The 19833-nt window shown below is 44.2% G+C and overlaps 1 protein-coding gene across 15 annotated transcripts in view; it reads right to left on the reverse strand.

Moving 5' to 3' along the window:
* The window catches only part of PIKFYVE (phosphoinositide kinase, FYVE-type zinc finger containing), a 194361-nt gene that overhangs the window by 112325 nt on the left and 62203 nt on the right, over window positions 1–19833 (reverse strand). For 14 of the 15 annotated variants that reach the window (XM_075933821.1, XM_075933817.1, XM_075933820.1 and 11 more), the window contains 3 exons: window positions 12572–12683; window positions 6116–6263; window positions 5441–5608 (listed from right to left, as the gene is read on the reverse strand). In XM_075933821.1, the coding sequence (XP_075789936.1) occupies window positions 5441–5608; window positions 6116–6263; window positions 12572–12683 (428 nt within the window). The remainder of the gene's footprint in view (window positions 1–5440; window positions 5609–6115; window positions 6264–12571; window positions 12684–19833) is intronic. The other variant, XM_075933822.1, reaches the window with a different exon arrangement.

Below are 19833 nucleotides of genomic sequence, written 5' to 3' on the forward strand. Positions count from 1 at the left end.
TCCTGAAATTACTTTGTAAGAGAATACCCACCTTTAAATCCATTAATGAGTGCCCAGGTTTGTTAAAAATGTTCCCCAACAGGTTTTTCTGTGTTACCATTTGGAATATCTGATTTGTGTCCATTAATCCTCTCTCATAAAGACTGTCCAGTTTGGCCAATATATATGGCAGAGGGGCATTGCTGACACTTAATGGCAGTTATATGAGCCTCTGATGTGGGGCTTATGTGGTCCTGTGATGATGTCACTTGTGTAGATGTGAAGACAGAGTTAGCACTGGAGTTTACTTCAGGAGTGGGTTCCTGAATGAGTATGTTTACGTTGTGATGCATGGTTGCTGGAAACAATTTGTTTGAGGGTAGAGAGTGGTCTGTAGGCAAGGATTGGCCTGTCCCCCAAGGCCTGTAAGAGTGAGGGATTGTTTTCCAGGATAGGTTGTAGATTGTTAATAATGCACTTGAGGGGTTTAAGTTGGGGGATGTAGGTAATGATTAGTGATGTTCTGTTATTTTGTTTATTGGGCCTATCTTGAAAAAGCAGATGCCTGAGTACTCGTCCGTCTCTGTCAATCTGTTTTTTCACTTCCCCAGATGGTATTTAAGAATGCCCGATAAAAATTCTGTAGGCGTTTGTGTCTGTCTATGGGATTAGAGCAAACTCCAGTTGTATCTTAGGGCCTGGCTATAAACAATTGATAAGGTAATGTGTTCTGGATGAAAGCTGGAGACATATAGGCATTGAGCCCGTCGTTGTCGTCGATATTGTGGGGCCATGCAGGTGCCCATAGCTGTGCTGCTGACTTGAAAACCCTATGCTACCAGCACTCCTAGCTACTAGACACCAACGACTTCCTGAGGAAACTACAGAACATCAGTAATCTTCCTAAAAACACCATCTGGCCACTATGGATACAGCTCTTTACACCAGCATTCCACACGATGATGGATTACTAGCTGTCAAGAACACTACCTCTGATGTCACCACTGCACACGAAGGCTGTCTACACTGGGCCACTTATTCCGGAAAAGCAGCCACTTCTCCGGATAACTTGCCAGCTGTCTACACTGGCCGCTTGCTTTTCCGGAAAAGCAATGACGATCTACTGTAAAATTGTCAGTGTTTTTCCGGAAAAACTATGCTGCTCCCGTTCGGGCAAAAGTCCTTTTCTGGAAAAACTGTTCCGGAAAAGAGCCAGTGTAGAAAGCACAGTAGTCTTTTCCGCAAAAAAGCCCCAATCGCGAAAATGACGATCGGGGCTTTTTTCCGGAAAAGCACGTCTACACTGGCCACGGACGCTTTTCCGGAAAAGCATCCTGCCAATGCAGATGCGCTTTTTCCGGAAATACTTATAACAGAAAACTGTTCCGTTTTAAGCATTTCTGGAAAAGGGTGCCAGTGTAGACGTAGCCCTAGTGACTAAGCTCTGTGATTTTGTTCTCACCAACAACTATTTCCAATTTAGGGACAATTTATATCTATAAGTCAGTGGCACAACTATGGATTACTGGACACAAATCAGATATTAGAAAAGGTGGCTATTCTCTTACAAAGTAATTAGAGAGAGTCCACAGAACTGGCCTGCATATGCAAATTTGATATCTTCTCTTACAGCTTGAACAAAGACATGAACTGGATGGACTTATATTCAACATCCAAGTGACATAAAAAGCTAAGCACTGGCACTTACAACCTACTCTATTAGCTTCATTTAGCACGATAATTTGTCAGTTTTCCATCGCTTCTTTTTCTGCTTTATTATTCAACTTCTGTGTCTCTTGCTCCATATCTGTCATCTGAAGAAATAGGGCCCTGTCTAGTGGTGGGCATGCTAGCTCAGTGGGAAATCTGCCTGAAAAACACTAAGCTCATAGGGCCCTTCCGGTTCTCCACCCTTGCCTACATCCTACCCTATCAGATGGCTGGCATCTTCTCCACCTGCATTCTCCAGGCTAGTCACTCCCTCTGGTTGGTCTTTGTTGGTGGCCTTCCACCCTTGTTTCTGCCTGCTGCGACTATTTCAGCTGGTGCTGCAGCTGCTCCTGGGCTCTGGTAGCAGTTCCTTTCCCTTCTGTGATCTGACTGAGCTGCTCCCTTGGCTTTTATATTGGGCCTGGAGTTGGAACACACCCAGCAGGGCATTGGGGAGGGGACCTCTCAGCAAAGAAGGCCTGATTAACCCCTCCCAGGCCAGTGCAGGATTGGTACACCCTGTCACAATTTGGTAAAGCATACTTAGTTGCAAGGTATTACAGAGCAATTGCAAAAAGGCAGAATAAAAAGCACAGGCAATTGCTTCTCTCGGATTTAGTTTAAAAGTTAATGTATGGAGTGGGATAGGGGACTTAGCACAGAGGAGATCCCAAATTAGAAAATAGCCTGATCAAGTCTACATATTCATGGTTTCAAGATTCAGCCATTTTCAGCAATTGCTGAAAATTCCATGTCTGGTTCCTGGTTTACGTTTTCTCTCTCCCGGCTCTTGCTCTGAACTCACAAAAGCCTGATGCAGGCAGGCTTTTTTGATTCAGGTTTTCTGATTCAGAACTCACACGCTCTTCCCATTTGGCTCTCCTGGCTGCCTGCCAACACTTCCTGGACACCCACAGTCTCCGGTTTTAAACTAAATTGTCTATAAAGAGTTAACTGAATGGCTGGGATGTCTAGAAAAAGGCAGTACCCCTCTCATCCATCACATGGGCATCTAACAGTCTTTGATCATGGAGCCTGTCCATAGCTCTTGTAATTTACTAGCATAATAAGAGTCTCTTATAGAAGGGATGTTTCTAATGAGTGTATCCCTCAGTTTTTGATTTAAATACAACAGAAAAGTTTCCATTGGGGTGAATTAGGATAGGCTTATTTTTTTACCTGTTCATGTATGGATTTCTCTCAAAAATTGTGAGTTGGTTAGAGAATACTGGAAGCTTCCACCGAAGTGTGTGCAACCAAAAACTAAAGCAAGCCCCTTCGGTATTGGGAAAGGTAAAAAATAGTGTGTGTGTTTAACCTTGAATTCTAGTATCTAAAGCAGGTACCTACCAGAAGGAAAGGAAAATAGATAGGTACTTCAAATGCTGAATGCCTTATGTTAATAGCCTAGATTTGCCTGATATTATGACACACAATAAAAAGATGTCTTGTGGCACTTTTTTTATTCTGTTGAAAGACTGTCATGATTTCAGTTGACTTCACTGACAATTATGAACATAGCTTATTACTTGGTTTCCTAATTTAAAGCATTTAAGCTAAAAATGTTGTCTATTATGCTTTATTCAATGTATAAAACTCTATATCTGAGAGCAAGCACACACAACTGGAATCAAAGATAAGCCATATCATTCACTATGTAGAGTAGTTAAGGCCATCAAGAATAACCTGTATCGTTATTACTTCTCACCAAATTATTGAAGTCCTCAAATCCTGATTTAAAGCAGGGGTCTCAAAGCTCATGACTCAAGGGCCATCCCCCGCCAGAGCAGCTGCACAATCTGGCCTGGGAGTCCTGCAGGAAGGGTTGGGGTCTGTCCATTCTAGTCTCCTGCCATCATCCAATCCTCTCCCCTCCATGGCACCCTGTCTCCCATGGATGTGGGCCCAAGTATTACCAGGGAACACCTGGTGCAAGGTGACCGCATCGGTTGGAAGTGGGAAAACAGACTCGTAAGGGAGCCCAGGGAGGCCGAGCTGCTTCTGCTATCCTACACCAGGCCTCTGAGTATTCTCTGAAGCTGTGTCCCTTGGGGACAGGTGCCAAGTGGGGCAGAGGTACAGGCCCTCCTTCTCTTCCCCTGGACTCCCATTTCTGTGAGCTTGAGACTCCTGGTTTGAAGACTTCAAATTACTGGAAATCTGCCATCTACACCAGCTTAAATCTGCAAGTGACCATGCCCCATGCTGAAGAGGAAGGAAAAACTCAGGGTCTCTGCCAGTCAGAGAACTGTAGAAATAGACTCTGTTGTGTTGCAGAATAACATGCTAAGTCTGCTTTAGTCAGACTTCAGAACTCTATTGAAGATAAGCCAGATGTGGTGTTCTTGGAACTCCCTCCCCTAAACTAACACACGGGACTACAGAATTGTTAAAGACTATGGTTGCTCATTTATACTTGTGATTTCCCCGCCCAAAGAAGCAGGCTGCAGCTTGCCTGCAGGGAGACCTAAAAAGGCTTGCAGGATGATGAGCCTGGTTACAGATAGTCCAAAAGAAATCAAACGTCTGAAAGGTGTAGCCGTGTTAGTTTGTAACTAAAAAAAACAAAACAATTGTGACTAATCTCAGAGAGAGAGAATTTCAAGGGCACAAGCTATTTCCATAGAGCTGGAAGAGACCTCAGAAGGTCATCAAGTCCAGTCCCCTGCTCTAGGCAGGACCAATCCCAACTAAATCAACCCGGGCAGGGCTTTGTCAAGCCGAGACTTAAACACCTCCCTCCTTGTGGTTCCCCCACAAGAAGAAATTCTCAAATGCATCTGCCTGGGCTTTCAAGGGGTTTTTGCATTTGGATGCTGGCATCATACCACTTAAGGTCAGAGAATCTGTCACCTTGGAGTTTAAGCAAGAGTCCTTAATGTCAGGGTATTTTAAGGTCTCTTGCAGGCACTTGAAGCTTCAGGCAACAGTGGGGAGACTAGAAATAACAAGAGAGCTACCTCAGCATTGAAAGGAGCACCGTTATCATTTATACCAATTAGTCTTTGTTTCAGTCAGTCAGTGTACTATATACAATATAATATAACCGAATGGGAGAAAAGATGATCTTTTCAAATAGGCTTCATTTGCCCTTTCACATTCCAATTTACCATTAATTTATAGAAGAAATTTTAAAGTTACTCAATAATCTGACAATTATATTTGTAATCAATGCATAATACTTGTTCAACAATTTTCTCCATGACTAATGGAGATTAAAAAAAGAATCAGTTTTGTTACACTAAACTAAAGTCATCTGAAGATGTGGGCTGTGCCCACGAAAGCTCATGATTCCAGCTACATGTTTTGTTAGTCTTTAAGATGCTACCAGACTATTTGTTGTTTTTAAGTTTTTCTTGTTACACTAAGATCAGATTGCCACTGGTTTAGGGTTTCTTATATAATCACTTCTCAAATTGGATACATGAGAATCTTCCTGGAATGTGTGCGTACATATTTATGATGATGTCCCAGTCAGCTGACCAAGACAATATACCAGGAACTGCCACTGCAAAGAGAAAATCCAGACAAGAAGCTGCACACTCTTCAGAGAAGATGGCATAGTTGGTTTATTCTGAACACCCTTGCAAAGGTAATAGCATCAGAAGGAAATGCACAGGGGGCTAACTAAAGAGATAGTTTAGAAACACATCCACCAACAAGACAACTACAGATAGTAGTGTCTAAAACAAATCAGTAGTAGGATACCACTCTCCATCATGTGCATCTCTAGTTGGTGACTACCTCATACCTTTTTGGTCAGCAGGGTGAGGGGGTACATGTGGGTACTTGGAGTGCTTCTTGATATGGAAGTTCACGTTGTCCATCTCCACGTTCAGGCTGATGGAAGCGGCTGAGTCACTGTCCATTGCGGACTGGAAGCTGCTGACTGATGTACGCTTGCTAGGGCTGGCGGAATCTTTTAATGTTGGGTAAGGGGGAAGATACAGGAAGGAAAGGGATTCAAATGGGTATCATGAGGGTATTGGAAAGGAGAAAATTTGTCTTTAATATATAAAACCCAGTGCGCAATACTAAAGAAATACAATATTTCAGTCTTAAATATATATACTTCAAGATAAGATTAAGTGTTGGATGGAAGTTCTATAGATTTATTTTAAAACACAAGTGAACTTTAGGACAGCCTCTGTCTAGATATCCCGATCTAGACTGTCTGCGCTATTATAATCCAGAGAGTTTATACTAATTTAGAAACAATCAAATCTTGCAAACTGATTAGAAAATACTGTATCCACTGCAAAACAAAACAAAACAAAAAACAGGAGGACTAGTGAGGTTTCACTTTACATGGAACTTTACAGCTACTACAAGCAGAGCAGGACTTTCACTTCCATTACAACACCACCGCACACACATTTATACCAATTTTTCATGTGAAGATAGAAAAGAATCAGTTAAAACTCACTGGCCAAATTATCTTCCCCTTCGTCAGCAATCTGTTCTGTGTCACTGTCATCAAACTTGATGTCTTTGAACCAGGATGGCTCAGAGTGTCCCTCTACGGAATTCACCGAATCACTGTCTGGAGAGGGAGTTTCAGAGAACTCAGTGCTCTAGGAGATCAGGAAAAGAGAAAGTAAATTTATTTTTCAGTCCTATGGGGACGTTAAGATGCTTTGCAGAGGTACAACTATGCATGAGTGGTGTCCAATAATCTAGACATTAGCCACATGTGGCTATATAGACAGTTGAGTGTGGCTAGTTGGCTTGAACAATGTGGCTAGTTGACTTATCGGACAGTCACTATGCTGATCAGATAGTCGATAAGCTTATCAGACATGCTTATCAACTAGTCACTCCCCCCCCTTGCTGGGGCTCTTGTGGATTTCAAAACAGAAGTGGAGCCTGGAGTAAGTGAGAATTCCCACTGGCCCTGAGCTCCACGTGGCATACCAACTTTGAAATGCAGAAGAGCTCTTGTACATTTCAAAGGCAGAACGCAGAAGTGCTTATCGACTAGCTGGGTAGTCAGTGTAAATTCCATCAACTACTCAACTAGCGATTAATTTATTAGTTAACATGCCTAAATCAAAACAGATACAGTTCACATTTCATGCTTTGCAGCCTAACACACTACAAAGCCTTTCACAAAAGTAAATGTATGTATACACTGAGATACCACAGAATCACATCTGAGAAGTTTAAGTGGGACAGCAACAGTTTTGAAGAGAACATACCACTTTACTCTGCCCACATTAGTCTTGGCTTCTTTCCCCAGCCTTCCCACCCCACTCTCACAAGTCAATCATATTTGAGTGAGGTAAATGGAAGACTTGAAAGCTTCCTATCCACCCCCACAACATGTCAAATGCCTGCATAGATTTGAGTACTTGCATGGGGGGTCTACCAAACTATCCTTAGCCCCCATAAGGTGACCATGCTAATCTGAGACACATGCATATAGTTTTAGTCCCTTGAGCAGTTCTATGACTGACCAAATCAAGTGAAGCTGACAAATTCAGTTGAAATCCAGAATCAGGCTTCTAAGGGCTTGTTTCCACTTGTTCTGGACATCAATCTATCATGTTTCGATTTAGCAGGTCTAGTAAAACCCCACTAAATCAACTACTGATCGTGCCCCCGTTACCGCTGGTACTCCTCTGGATCGCAAGAGCAAGGGAAGTCAATGGGTAGAGTTTCTCCTATCATCCAATCACAGTGGGGATGCCACGGAAATCTGACCTAAGATATTCAACCTATTCTCATAGCCAGAGTTGCATATCTTCGGTCAACTTTCTTCCCTAGTATACTAGGGATCAGAGATGTTAAGAAGTGTGTAACTAAACTAAAATGATTAGGGGTTTGGAACGGGTCCCATATGAGGAGAGGTTAAAGCGACTGGGACTTTTCAGTTTAGAAAAGAGGAGACCGAGGGGGGATATGATAGAGGTATATAAAATCATGAGTGGTGTGGAGAGGGCAGATAAAGAAAAGTTATTTATTAGTTCTCTAAATAGAAGAACTAGAGGACACCAAACGAAATTAATGGGTAGCAGATTTAAAACTAATAAAAGAAAGTTCTTCTTCACACAGCGTGTAGTCAACCTGTGGAACTCCTTGCCAGAGGAGGCTGTAAAGGCTAGGACTATAATAGATTTTAAAGAGAAGCTAGATAATTTCATGGAGGTTAGGTCCATAAAAGGCTATTAGCCAGGGGATGAAATGGTGTCCTTGGCCTCTGTCTGTCAGAGGCTGGAGAGGGATGGCAGGAGACAAATCACTTGATCATTGTCTTCGGTCCACCCTCTCTGGGGCACCTGGTGCTGGTCACTGTCAGCAGACAGGATACTGGGCTAGATGGACCTTTGGTCTGACCCAGTATGGCCGTTCTCATGTAAGACTCCACAATTAATCAATAAGGGTTATCACTACAAGCACTCATTCCCAGCTCGCGCCAGGTCGGTGGGCTACCCCCGCTGCAGCTCTGCATTAAAAGTATTTTAGGAGCTGGGAAGGTAGGCACGCATGCACGCAGCTCAGTCCCAGCTGACACCCGACTAAAATATTTGCAATGCAGAGCCACAGAAAGATTAGTGCATGTACCTGGCACAAGCTGGAATTGAGCAGCGCTGCCTGCCCGTCTGGCTCCTAAAACACTCGTAATGCAGAGCTTCAGCGGGGTTAGCTCCCAGACTCACAGCAAGTCAGGTCTGAGCCGGGTTGTGAGCCAGCCTTCTAAAAAATTTACTGGGGAGGCAGCATGTAGTCAACATCATTAATCAATAAGCTTTTGCTTATCGGTTAATAAACTATACTATTACATCCCTAGTATAGATAGGCCCTGAATCAAGAAAAGCTATTGTGAAGCAAGGCCTTGGAATAGTATAGCAAAGAATCCTAGACTGCACACAGCAACTCCAAATTATCCCCACAACATCCAGTCTCCAAAGGAATTGCAGTTTTACGTAGAATTCCCTCCTTTACAACTAATGCACTTGCTGCAACTACAAATTCAGCTGAACTACACTTTAGTGAATTTACTCCCAATTCATACAGAAATAACGTCTTGCTGACTGTACATGCTACAGAATCAGAGATCACACGAGAGCATGTCCTGTAAATCACAAGTTAATCATGAACTGGATAAATGGATGGTAAGATAGATAGAAAAGACTTGATAAATGGACGGTAAGATGGATAGAAGGATGGCTAGAAGGCTGGGCCCAGCAGGTAATGATCAACGGCTTGGTATCAGCTTGGCAGTCGGTTTCTAGAGGAGCGCCTCAAGGTTCGGTTCTAGGACCGGTTTTGTTCAATATCTTTATTAATGACCTGGATGAGGGGATGGATTGCACCCTCAGCAAGTTTGCAGATGACACTTTAAAGCTAGGGGGAGAGGTAGATACGCTTGAGGGCAGAGATAGGATCCAGAGTGACTTAGACAAATTTGAGGACTGGGCCAGAAGAAATCTGATGAAGTTCAACAAGGACAAGTGTAGAGTCCTGCACTTGGGACGGAAAAATCTCAAGCATTGTTACAAGCTGGGGACTAAATGGCTAAGTAGCAGTTCTGCAGAAAAGGACCTGGAGATTACAGTGGATGAGAAGCTGGATATGAGTCAACAGTGTGCCCTGGTAGCCACGAAGACTAATGGCATATTAGGTTGCATTAAGAGGAGCATTCCCAGTGGATCCAGAGAAGTGATTATTCCCCTTTATTCGGCTCTGGTGAGGCCACATCTGGAGTACTGTGTCCATTTCTGGGCCCCCCACTACAAAAAGGATGTGGACACACTGGAGAGGATCCAGCGGAGGGCGACTAAAATGATTAGGGGGCTGAAGCATACGACCTACGAGGAGAGGCTGAGGGAGTTGGGGCTGTTTAGTCTACAGAAGCGAAGAGTGAGGGGGATTTGACAGCAGCCTTCAACTTCCTGAAGGGAGGTTCCAAAGAGGATGGAAAAAGGCTGTTCTCAGTAGTGACAGATGGCAGAACAAGGAGCAATGGTCTCAAGTTGTGATGGGAGAGGTCCGGGTTGGATATTAGGAAAAAACTATTTCACTGGGGAAGCACTGGAATGGGTTACCTAGGGAAGTAGTGGAGTCCCCATCCCTAGAGGGGTTTCAACCCGGCCAGGGCTTTGTCAAGCCGAGACTTATTTAGTTGGGATTGGTCCTGCCTAGAGTAGTGGGCTGGACTTGATGACCTTCTGAGGTCTCTTCCAGCTCTATGGTTTTATGATTCTATGAACTGAAGCTATTTAGGACCAACTATAACGAAAGCTTTGTTTCTTAAATGTTAAAAGTCACTGCATGAATTAAGGCAAAATTCTAATGGCACTGGCAGCTCTTACCTCTCAGCATATTTCAAGCCGGATCATACCAAGCCAGACAGAGTCTTTGGTCACTGACAAACCTCTCTTTTATTGGGGCCCTGACTTTCTCTCTCTAAACTACAGTTTAGGCTCAGAAATTAGAGAGAAATCATTTATACCCCAGGGCGGAGACATTCTTTATGCAAAATCTCCAGTTACTTTACTGGCAGCAATAAGTAAATTGATCTCCTCCTAAATTTTTACTTCTTTTGACCAGGAATTAAATAATTAGATTCCCAGTACTTATCTTTGTTGAAATGACAGTATTTTTAAAGTCTTTATAAAGACCTTGTCCCTGAATTAGAGATGTGAAAGCATAACTGTACACAGTTAACCAATAAATCCAGGCTCACCGGTTAACATTCACTAATGCAAGCAGCCTCCCAGTACAAGCAAGAAGCCAGCTCCCCATGCGCACTGGCTCCTGAGGTGCCACCTGTTCCCTCACCCTGCTGTCTCTAAGAGGCAGCAGCACAGGGGAAAAGCAGGAGCCAGTAAATGTGGGGAGCCAACTGCCCTCCTGGGTGTACACGATTACTTATGCATTTTTACATCCCTACTCTGAACAGTGACATCTTTGACAACAACCCTTTCCAAATAAATGGATCATAAGGAGACACTTCAGGACAACTGTTCTGAATACTGGCTATGCTATTCAGAGGCCACATAGGAAGGTGCTTTGGAGAATGTTGGGGACAGCTTTCTGGTACAAGTACTCAAGGAACCGACCAGGGGCCATGCACAGCTTGACCTGGTGCTCATAAACAGGAAGGAACTAGTAGGGGAAGTAGATGTGGGTGGCTACCTGGGAAGCAGAGATCATGAGATGGTACATTTCAGAATCAGGACAAAAGGAAGAAAGGAGAGTAGCAAAATACATACCCTGGACTTCAGAAAAGCAGACTTCGACTCCCTCAGAGACCTGATGGGCAGAATCCCCTGGGATGCTAACATGAAGGAGAAAAGAGCCCAGGAGAGCTGGCTGTATTTTAAAGAAGCCTTATTAAAGGCACAGAAAAAACATCCTGATGTGCAGTAAGAAAAGCAAGTATCGTAGGCAACCAGATTGGCTTACCAAGGAAACCCTTGGTGACCTTAAAAACAAAAAGGAAGCTTATAAAAAATGGAAACTTGGACAGATGACTAAGGAAGAGTATAAATATATTCCTCGAGAATTCAGGGGAGTAATCAGGAAGGAGAAAGCACACTGGATTTGCAGCTAGCAAGGAATGTGAAGGGTAACAAGAAAGGTTTCTACAGTCATGTTAGCAATAAGAAGGTGATCAGACAGAGTGTGGGGCCCTTACTGGATGAGGGAGGTAACCTAGTGACAGATGAGGGAAAAGCTGAAGTATTCAATGCTTTTTTGCCTCTGTCTTCACAGCCAAGGTCAGCTCCCGTACTACTGCACTAGGCAACACAGTATTGGAAGGAAGTGGGCAGCACTTGGTGGAGAAAACAGGTTAAGAACTATTTAGAAAAGCTAAACATATACAAATCCTTGGGCCCGGATTTAATGCATCCAAGGATACTGAGGGAGTGAGAAAATGTCATTTCAGAGCCTTTGGCCATTAGCTTTGAAAATTCCCGGAGATCGGGAGAGATCCCGGATGATTGGAAAAAGGCAAATGTAGTGCCCATCTTTCAAAGAGGGAAGGAGGACAATCCAGGGAACAAGAGACCACTCAGCCTTATCTCAGTTCCCAGAAGAATCATGGAAGGGGTCCTCAAGCAATCATTTTGAAGTACTTGGAAGAAGGGAAAGTGATCAGGAACAGTCAACATGGATTCACCTAGGGAAAGTTATGTCTGACCAATCTGATTAGCTTCAATGATGAGGTAACGGGCTCTGTTGACATGGGGAAGTCAGTGGATGTGATGTACCTTGACTTAAGCAAAAGCTTTTTATACCGTCTCCCACAATATTCTTGCCAGCAAGTTATGGAAGTATGGATTGGACTTCCATTATCGACTGTAAGGTCAACAGAAAGCTGGCTAGATTGTCAGGCCCAATGGGTAGTGATCAATGGGTCAATGTCAGGTTGGCAGTCAGTTTCAATTGGAGTACCCCAAGGATCAGCTGTAGGGCCGATTTTATTCAACATCTTGATTAATGACCTGGATGAGGGGATGGATTGCACCCTCTGCAAGTTTACAGATAACACTAAGATAGGGGGAGAAGTAGATACATTGGAGGGCAAAGATAGTGGACCCTATCGTATAGTAGGGGAAGTCTAGGTTGGCTATTAGGAAAACTATTTCACTAGGAGGGTGGTAAAGTTCTGAAATGGGTTACCTAGGGAGGTGGTAGAATCTCCATCCCTACAGGCTTTTAAGTCTCAGCTTGACAAATCCCTGGCAGGGATGATTTAGTTGGGGTTGGTCCTGCTTCAATGACCTCCTGAGGTCTCTTCCCGCCCTAGGATTCTATGATTCATGAGAATTGTCTTGACTCAAGCTGGTTCTAGGAAGAAGAGATTGACAGCAGTTCCCCAGCCACCACTGAGTCACTATTCCAACAGCAGTGAGAAAAGAGGTTTCTGTACCTGTAATGGTCTATACAGAGCATATTCATCTCTAAAGATCTGATCATGGTGACTGACACAATCCAGCCAGCGTCCATCTACTAGTGCTTGTCCTATTGCGATGGCTTGAGCTCTAAGGACAGAATAAGACAACTGAGTATTAAAAATCTGATTATAAATGTACATGGTTTACACTACAAGCTTTTACCCAAAAAATTCTAATTTCAGCTCTTAGTTTGAACTATGTTAGACAAAAGGTATTTAGAGACAAACTGGAATGGCAGCAGAGGCCAGCAGACTGAACATCTGAGTAGAGCCAAGAACGCAAGTGTTCCCAACCAAGATGCTTGGATGTTGATTTTGGGATAGGATAAACACCTCTTACTCCTTGTTATAGGCACTCAACGCTGCTGAAAAAAAATCAAGCCAAGTCCTGCTATGCAAGCTCAAACCATCTCTATTCCTACCCTCTTAACTCAGCAAGATTGGACAAATTCTTTACAATCCCTCAACACTGCAAGGCAATGTACAGTGCTATAACAGGATGGTAAGTTGTTACCCTACAGACCCAATTATCCCTAGATGCTTGGGCCATCAAAAATCTACAAATATTTGGATAGGTCTTGAACCCCACTGCTTGGGGAGCTTCAGCCACTTCAGTAATTTGCTCCTTTAGTCAACTCTAGCAGTCACACTGTTTTGAGTTTGGGCAACGTGGATGTCAGTGAAGCCAGTTTTCCACAGGCCAGCCAGTTACAGCAACAAGGTTGTGTTGTGCACACAACTGCAATATCCATGCAGCACAACTTATCTGATCTTTTGTTTACACAAACTACATTATTTAAGAGTGGAGGCTATCACTAGAGCATCCGCCCAATATGCATGGCTTAGGTCTAACATTTTCCCTCTAACATTTTCCATCATTGGGTGGGTTGAAATTTCTTACGTGCAACACTGAAATTGAGGTAGTGTGTGGATGTGTACCACCTGTACAAACAAAAACCTAGATATAAATGTATATTTTAAACAATTTATAGATATGAAAGAAATATTAAAACAAGAGATAGTTAACAAGGAGCAATGCTTAATATGTTTATTTTAAAAAAATTCAAATAAAAAAAATTCACACTACCCTTGGAGTGCATATATATTATCATTCTAACAAGTCAAGCTAGTAAACACACCAAAATGAGACATACTGAAAACAGCTATATAAATAAATCAAAGACATGGCCATTAAGCATAAAAACATGCACCAGATATCTACAACCCTCCAAAAAAAAAAAAATAATTCTGTCAAAGAAGCTCCTTCTCTCTTACTTTCAGCCATTAACAACTATGCAAACTTTGTTTGAAATCATGCAAATGCACGAGGTAGGTCTTTGGTTCCAGATTCATTCACTAAAGCCTGAATCCTTTATCTACAAAAGCAGCCCAAATGTTTTACCATAGAAAACATCAAAACAACTGAAGTCAGATCCTGCATTAAGATCTGCCAATAGAGACTCTCTCGACCCTCCTTACTTCTTTTCTCTGGATTTGTCTCCCTCCAGACAAACTACATTTTAGCCCAAGCTTTCTAACATCTCCAGGCAGATGGCCAGAGATATTAGAAAGATGGACTTGTTAAACTCATTGTGGCTAAAATCAAGTTATCTTTCCCCCCCGATACTAAGTGAAAAATATTTTGGTTTGGAACTGTAGAAGTTTCACCAGATTTGTGTTTGCTTCATCAGTTTAATAGTGGAAAATAACATGGTACAACATTATTCTTTGAACCTCCTCCCCATCATATTTTTTCCTGGCATATAATTACAATCAATTGGTAATTAATAACAACTCTTCCTCACTCCAGCCTCAACAGAAGAGGGAAGATGTACTTCAACTAAGCTCTCTCTGTTGCATTAATGAGACAAGGGAGGTTCCCTAGCAGCACCCCATGTTACCCCATACTCCAGCTTAATCCACCTGAAATTTTGGTACCCCTCCCCCATGCAGCTTGCTTCCCTTTCCCCTCCCACCCTGGAGAGAATCCCACGTCTCTCCCCTGCACCAGAAACTGCTGTGCTTAGACATAGTCAGACTCTTGCTGCCAGGGGCAGATGACGATTTTGCGGGGCCCAGGGCAGCACAATTTTGCAGCCCCCTCCCCCCTTTGACACGGCACATGCGCGGGGCTTCTTGAAGCGCAGGGCCTGGGGCGGCCACCCCGCTCACCCTGCCCTATATCCTCCCCTGCTTGCTGCAGCCCAGATGGGAGTCAGGATACCCAAACAAATTTCCCACCCCATCTCACCTGCCCACCCCCATGCAGATAGCTTCCCCCTGCTGTGATGGGGTTCCCTAACTGCAGTAGGGAAATAGACTGAACACATATCCCCATCTTCACACTTGACCACCTTGCCAAGAAGTACATAAACTGCAAGGAGCACTTCTTGATGGTGCTGCAAGCACTGCTGGAACACAAGGCCTGTTTCACTGACATCAACATGGGATGGTCAGGAAAGGTGCAAGACGTGTGCATTGCCCATCTTTAGGAACTTGCATCTCTTCAGAAAGCTGCAAACGGGAACTTCTTTCCAAGACTGGAAAATTAGAAATGGAGAGGTGGAAAAGCCAACAATGATCCTTGGTGACCCAGCCTACCACTTGCTCACATGGTTGATGAAGCTGTATAAGCTCAGCCTGAACAGCAGTAAAGAACAGGTCAACTACAGACTGAGCAAGTGCAGAATGGTGGTGGAATGTGCTTTTGAGCTTTAAAGGGAAGGTCTAGGAGTCTATCAACTAGGTTAGACCTTAGCAAACACATTCTTTGTGATGGCAGCTTGCTGTGTGTTCCATAATATTTTTGAGAGCAAGGAGGGAAGCTATCTGGCAAGGTGGGGAGCTGAGGCAAAGCACATAGCCAGAAGTTTGAACAGCCAGACACCAGGGCAATAGACAGCACAGTGCAGGGCAGTGCAAATCAGAGAGCTCTTTGAAAGAAAGCTTTATGAATGGCCAGTTTTGAGAGTCATGCAAGTTGCTCTCATTGGGGTGCCCCACCATGGTGGGACCATCGGGGAGGGAGTAGGGGCAGAGAATCAGAAATGCAAGGACAATATCCTTTTGCGATGCTTCCCTGGAGGTTGAGTATGAGGCTGCCCTTTAGTTCTCCCCTATCACTCCGGTGTCCTAGGGCCTCTGGTGATGGAGGCTACATAACTGGGTGATCAGGGAAAGTTATTCTATGAGGCATGTGTGCATCTGTGTATAGGGGAGAAATCCATCACAGCTATCAGGCACAAAAAGACATTTTCCTGGTGCTTCATTTGAGGTTCCCTGCATGCTCTTCTCTCCTGCCACTCCGCTCCCCTTCCCTCCCCTCCAGTAGCGTATTCCTCCACTCCATTTGCTCCTTAAACAAGTCTTCCCTTGTAAGTTTTCACCTGTGGATTTGGGCGATCAGGACAGCTGCTGGAGTCAGGGAATAGGCAACAAGCTCCCTACTGTTCCCACTGTACCAAAAAGTTACAAGGGCACTCGTTACAGGAAATACATTGTGGAGCCTAAAACCTAATCTGTTAGCATACAGCAAAGATCTCTCTAAAGACAACGGAGACATGTTGGCTATGTCTACACTGGCCCCTTCTTCGGAAGAGGCATGCTAATTTAGAACTTTGGAATAGGGAAATCCACGGGGGATATTTAAATATCCCCCGCGGGATTTAAATAAACATGGCTGCCACTTTTTTTCCCGGCTTGGGGAAAAGCCGGAAAAGAGCGTCCAGACTGGCGCGATCCTCCGGAATAAAGCCCTATTCCGGAGGATCTCTTTCAAGTAGGAATAAGAGATCCTCCGGAATAGGGCTTTATTCCGGAGGATCGCGCCAGTCTGAACGCTCTTTTCCGGCTTTTCCCCAAGCCGGAAAAAAAGCAGCGGCCATGTTTATTTAAATCCCACGAGGGATATTTAAATATCCCCCATGGATTTCCCTATTCCAAAGTTCTAAATTAGCATGCCTCTTCCGAAGAAGGGGCCAGTGTAGATGTAGCCGTTCTGTTCAAGGGCAAGGTTATGCTTTACAGCAGCTGCTTTACAGGAGACACACAGTTCTCAAGGGAACATCTAGACTCACGCAGTTTTAAGGCAGGTACAGAAAGGGGTCTGCAAGGGCAGCAGCTTATGTGGCTTCCCTCTGTAGCCACCACCTCCTGCTTCCCAGGAAAGTGCTACTTTCCCATCCTGCAGGGATGTGTGCAGGAGGAAGAGAGAGAGAGAGGGTGCCATAGGCTGAAGCCATGCTAGCAGAAGCAGCAGCAGCTAATAGCTTCTCCTCCTCTTTCATCCAGGTTGCCATGCTATCAGTTTTCTCCAAAATCACAGCGTGATATGGACTAAATATGGCTGACTAAATATGGCCAGAAACCTGACCCTTATGCCAGACCAATTTCTACTGGTTTGGCTGGGAAGATGTCTTGCCATGGAGAATGGAATAAGGCAGCCTCCCCAGAAATGTGAGAAGGATCAAAAAGTTCCTATCAGAGCTTCATGGAGATATGCAGGAAGGACTTCCGCTCCATCTCCAGACATGCTAACAAACTGTTCTGGAACCTCCACACCGTGTAGACACAGAATGCACCACACATCACATCCAATTGCTTTAGCCCTTCTGTAGCAAGAAAAAAAAAAAGTAAACTTACCACAAGTGCCCTCCCTGGCATTAGTGCCCAAAAGACATCCTAGGAGGAGGGGATTGGCTCCAAGATTATAAAGAGTACTTGGCTCTCACTGATTACTGGCTGACCATTCTTCTCTGCTTCCTTCCCCCTCCACCACCATGCTGTTGCCCTGAAGGTCTTGAGAGTTCAACAGTCTGGTTTGGAAAGCTGGTCATGTCCCCCCTGAGATCATATGCAGCTGGTCATAGAAGTGGCATGTTTGCAGTGATGCATCAGACTGCCCATTTGCCTCCTTTGTCTTGTAGTAGGACTACCTCAGCTTCCTTTCTTTAAACATGGCACTCTTGGGTGTCCCTGAGGTAGCCTTTCTCCACTAAGCACTTTGCGATCTTCACGTAGATAGCGGCATTCCTTTTGCTAGTTCAGAGCTGCAAGAGACTGGATTCCTCTCCATACGCCTGGATGAGGTCCAAGAGCTTCTTCACACTCTGTGCTGGTGCTCTTCTTTGTCCCAGGAAACTGGAGCTTATGGAATTTGAGCTCTTAGCCATGAGTTCTGTCTGCTCTGAGGTGTGCTTGCAACGCTGACCACACAGGAAATGAAATTCATACTCTCTCAAGCTTTTCCTGTTCAGATGGAGAGCAGTAGAGTTTCAAGTTCTGGCCAAAGCGATCACAGCAGGGTACTGGGGGGTGCCTCCCAGAGCCAGGAACATATAGTCGAAATGCTAAGTCTACATTATCATAAATGTGACTATGGAAGGTTGAATTTTGTGGTACTCCATGTGAAAAGCAGGAATACCGAAATACACTTCAGTGGCATGTAGTAAGATGAGAACCTGAAACATAAGCTCACACCACAGGCAGGGTATGAGGCTTGAGGCCTTGACAGCAATGGTCAAGTCTTTGCTAATATAAAGCAGAATTAAGCTGTGAGCAAAAGGCAAGCTCTGTTCACAGAAATTGGCAAGAACAGGGCTGATATTACAGAAACACTCATACGTAAGAGGTACTAGGCACATTCCAGAGGGGTCATACCCAAACATCTCGTTAAGAAACATTTTAGTACTAACACACATCCTACAAACAATATACATACCAACCAAGGTTCAGGACTGGGTCTCAGTTGATAGCATGATGGCTATTAATAGGAAACGCCCCTTCTGTGAGGTAAGGGGTGGCAACTAGCTAACAGAAGATAGCAACCTGATACCTCAGGAGTGATGTGTAACTTGTTTGTACCAGTTTATAAAAGTGCATCCAAAAGAGTGGCTGGCAACTGACTGAGGGAGAAACGCTAAAATCCAGAGCACTGATTGGGTGTTAGCCCGTTGTCATGGTGTACATATGTATAATGGTGCAGTGACAAGTCTGTTTCATGACAACTTTTTGTACTTAAGTTGGCAATAAACCTAGCTAGGTGCTTTTGATTCTTATCTGATTTGGAAATAAGAAGCAAGTTCTGAAGACTTGCTCGGAGTCTGTTGCACATGGTTAGCATGTTAGACCGAGGAGCACACGCATGCAGCCAAAAGTTTATCATCGACAGAGTAAAAGACCTGTCAGGAGCCCACTGGAATGACTCTGCTTGACTGATGACACGGCCTTGGGCTTGGGTAGTGTGGACTCATTTGGGCCAGGGGAAAGGAGGGGGTGGAACGACCACATGCAGCTAAATTCGACCTAAACCCCTAGCATAGACCAGGAGTAAGAAACTTTTAGGATGAGCTGATCAATGATGCAATGAAGCAAAGTGTTCCAAAACCAGTGACATTCTTAACAGAAATCTAGTGACTAGTATTTTTCCCCACTGTCCCCTCTGCCCACTTCAGACTATTACACTCATTCTGTTCCCCCTTCCCCCTCCGCCCCCGTGTACACACACACACACACACACACACACACCCCCCACCTCTCTTCGTCCCCACTCTCAAACTACCTTTTTTTTCCTCCCTTTGGGTTAATCATCTGCCCTAGCTTATCAGTGTTCGCTGTTAGTTGAGCGCTTGGACAGCCATCCAGGAAAAATTCAAATGCCGCCCAGCAGATTAACAAAGCACCTACCACTGGCAGCATGTGTTTCTACTGGTGGCGTACATGCACACGGACCTCAGTGCACATAAAAAACAGTTACTTACCTTTGTAACTGTTGTTCTTTGAGATTTGTCTCACGTCCATTCCAATGTGTGTGTACGCATGCGGTGTGCATTATAATCAGAAGACTTTTCCCTAGCAGTATCTACCAGGTTGCTGGAGTGCTCCCAAGAGATGATGCCTCCCAGTGTCACGTATATACCTCTGCCGACCTGACTCCTGCTTCAGTTCCTTCTTGGTGGAACAGAGGCAAGGCAGGCAAGTCTGGAATGGATATAAGCAACATATCTCGAAGAACACTAGTTACAAAGATAATTAACTGTACCTCAACTTATTGCGGAATGCAGTACAGCTGTGCTGAAGGCCGCATCATCCTGGAGGACTGAGAACTCTATCTATACTACAAAGAACTTGTTAAATGAAGCGTTAGAGAAGAACTACTTGCTAAGCAAGAAGTCAGAAGCTCCAAACAACCACCACTGGTAAAACTGAAAGGGAGTCAGGTCAGCAGAGGTATATATGTG

The sequence above is a fragment of the Pelodiscus sinensis genome, chromosome 7 (assembly GCF_049634645.1).
Source record: "Pelodiscus sinensis isolate JC-2024 chromosome 7, ASM4963464v1, whole genome shotgun sequence".
NCBI lineage: Eukaryota > Metazoa > Chordata > Testudines > Trionychidae > Pelodiscus > Pelodiscus sinensis.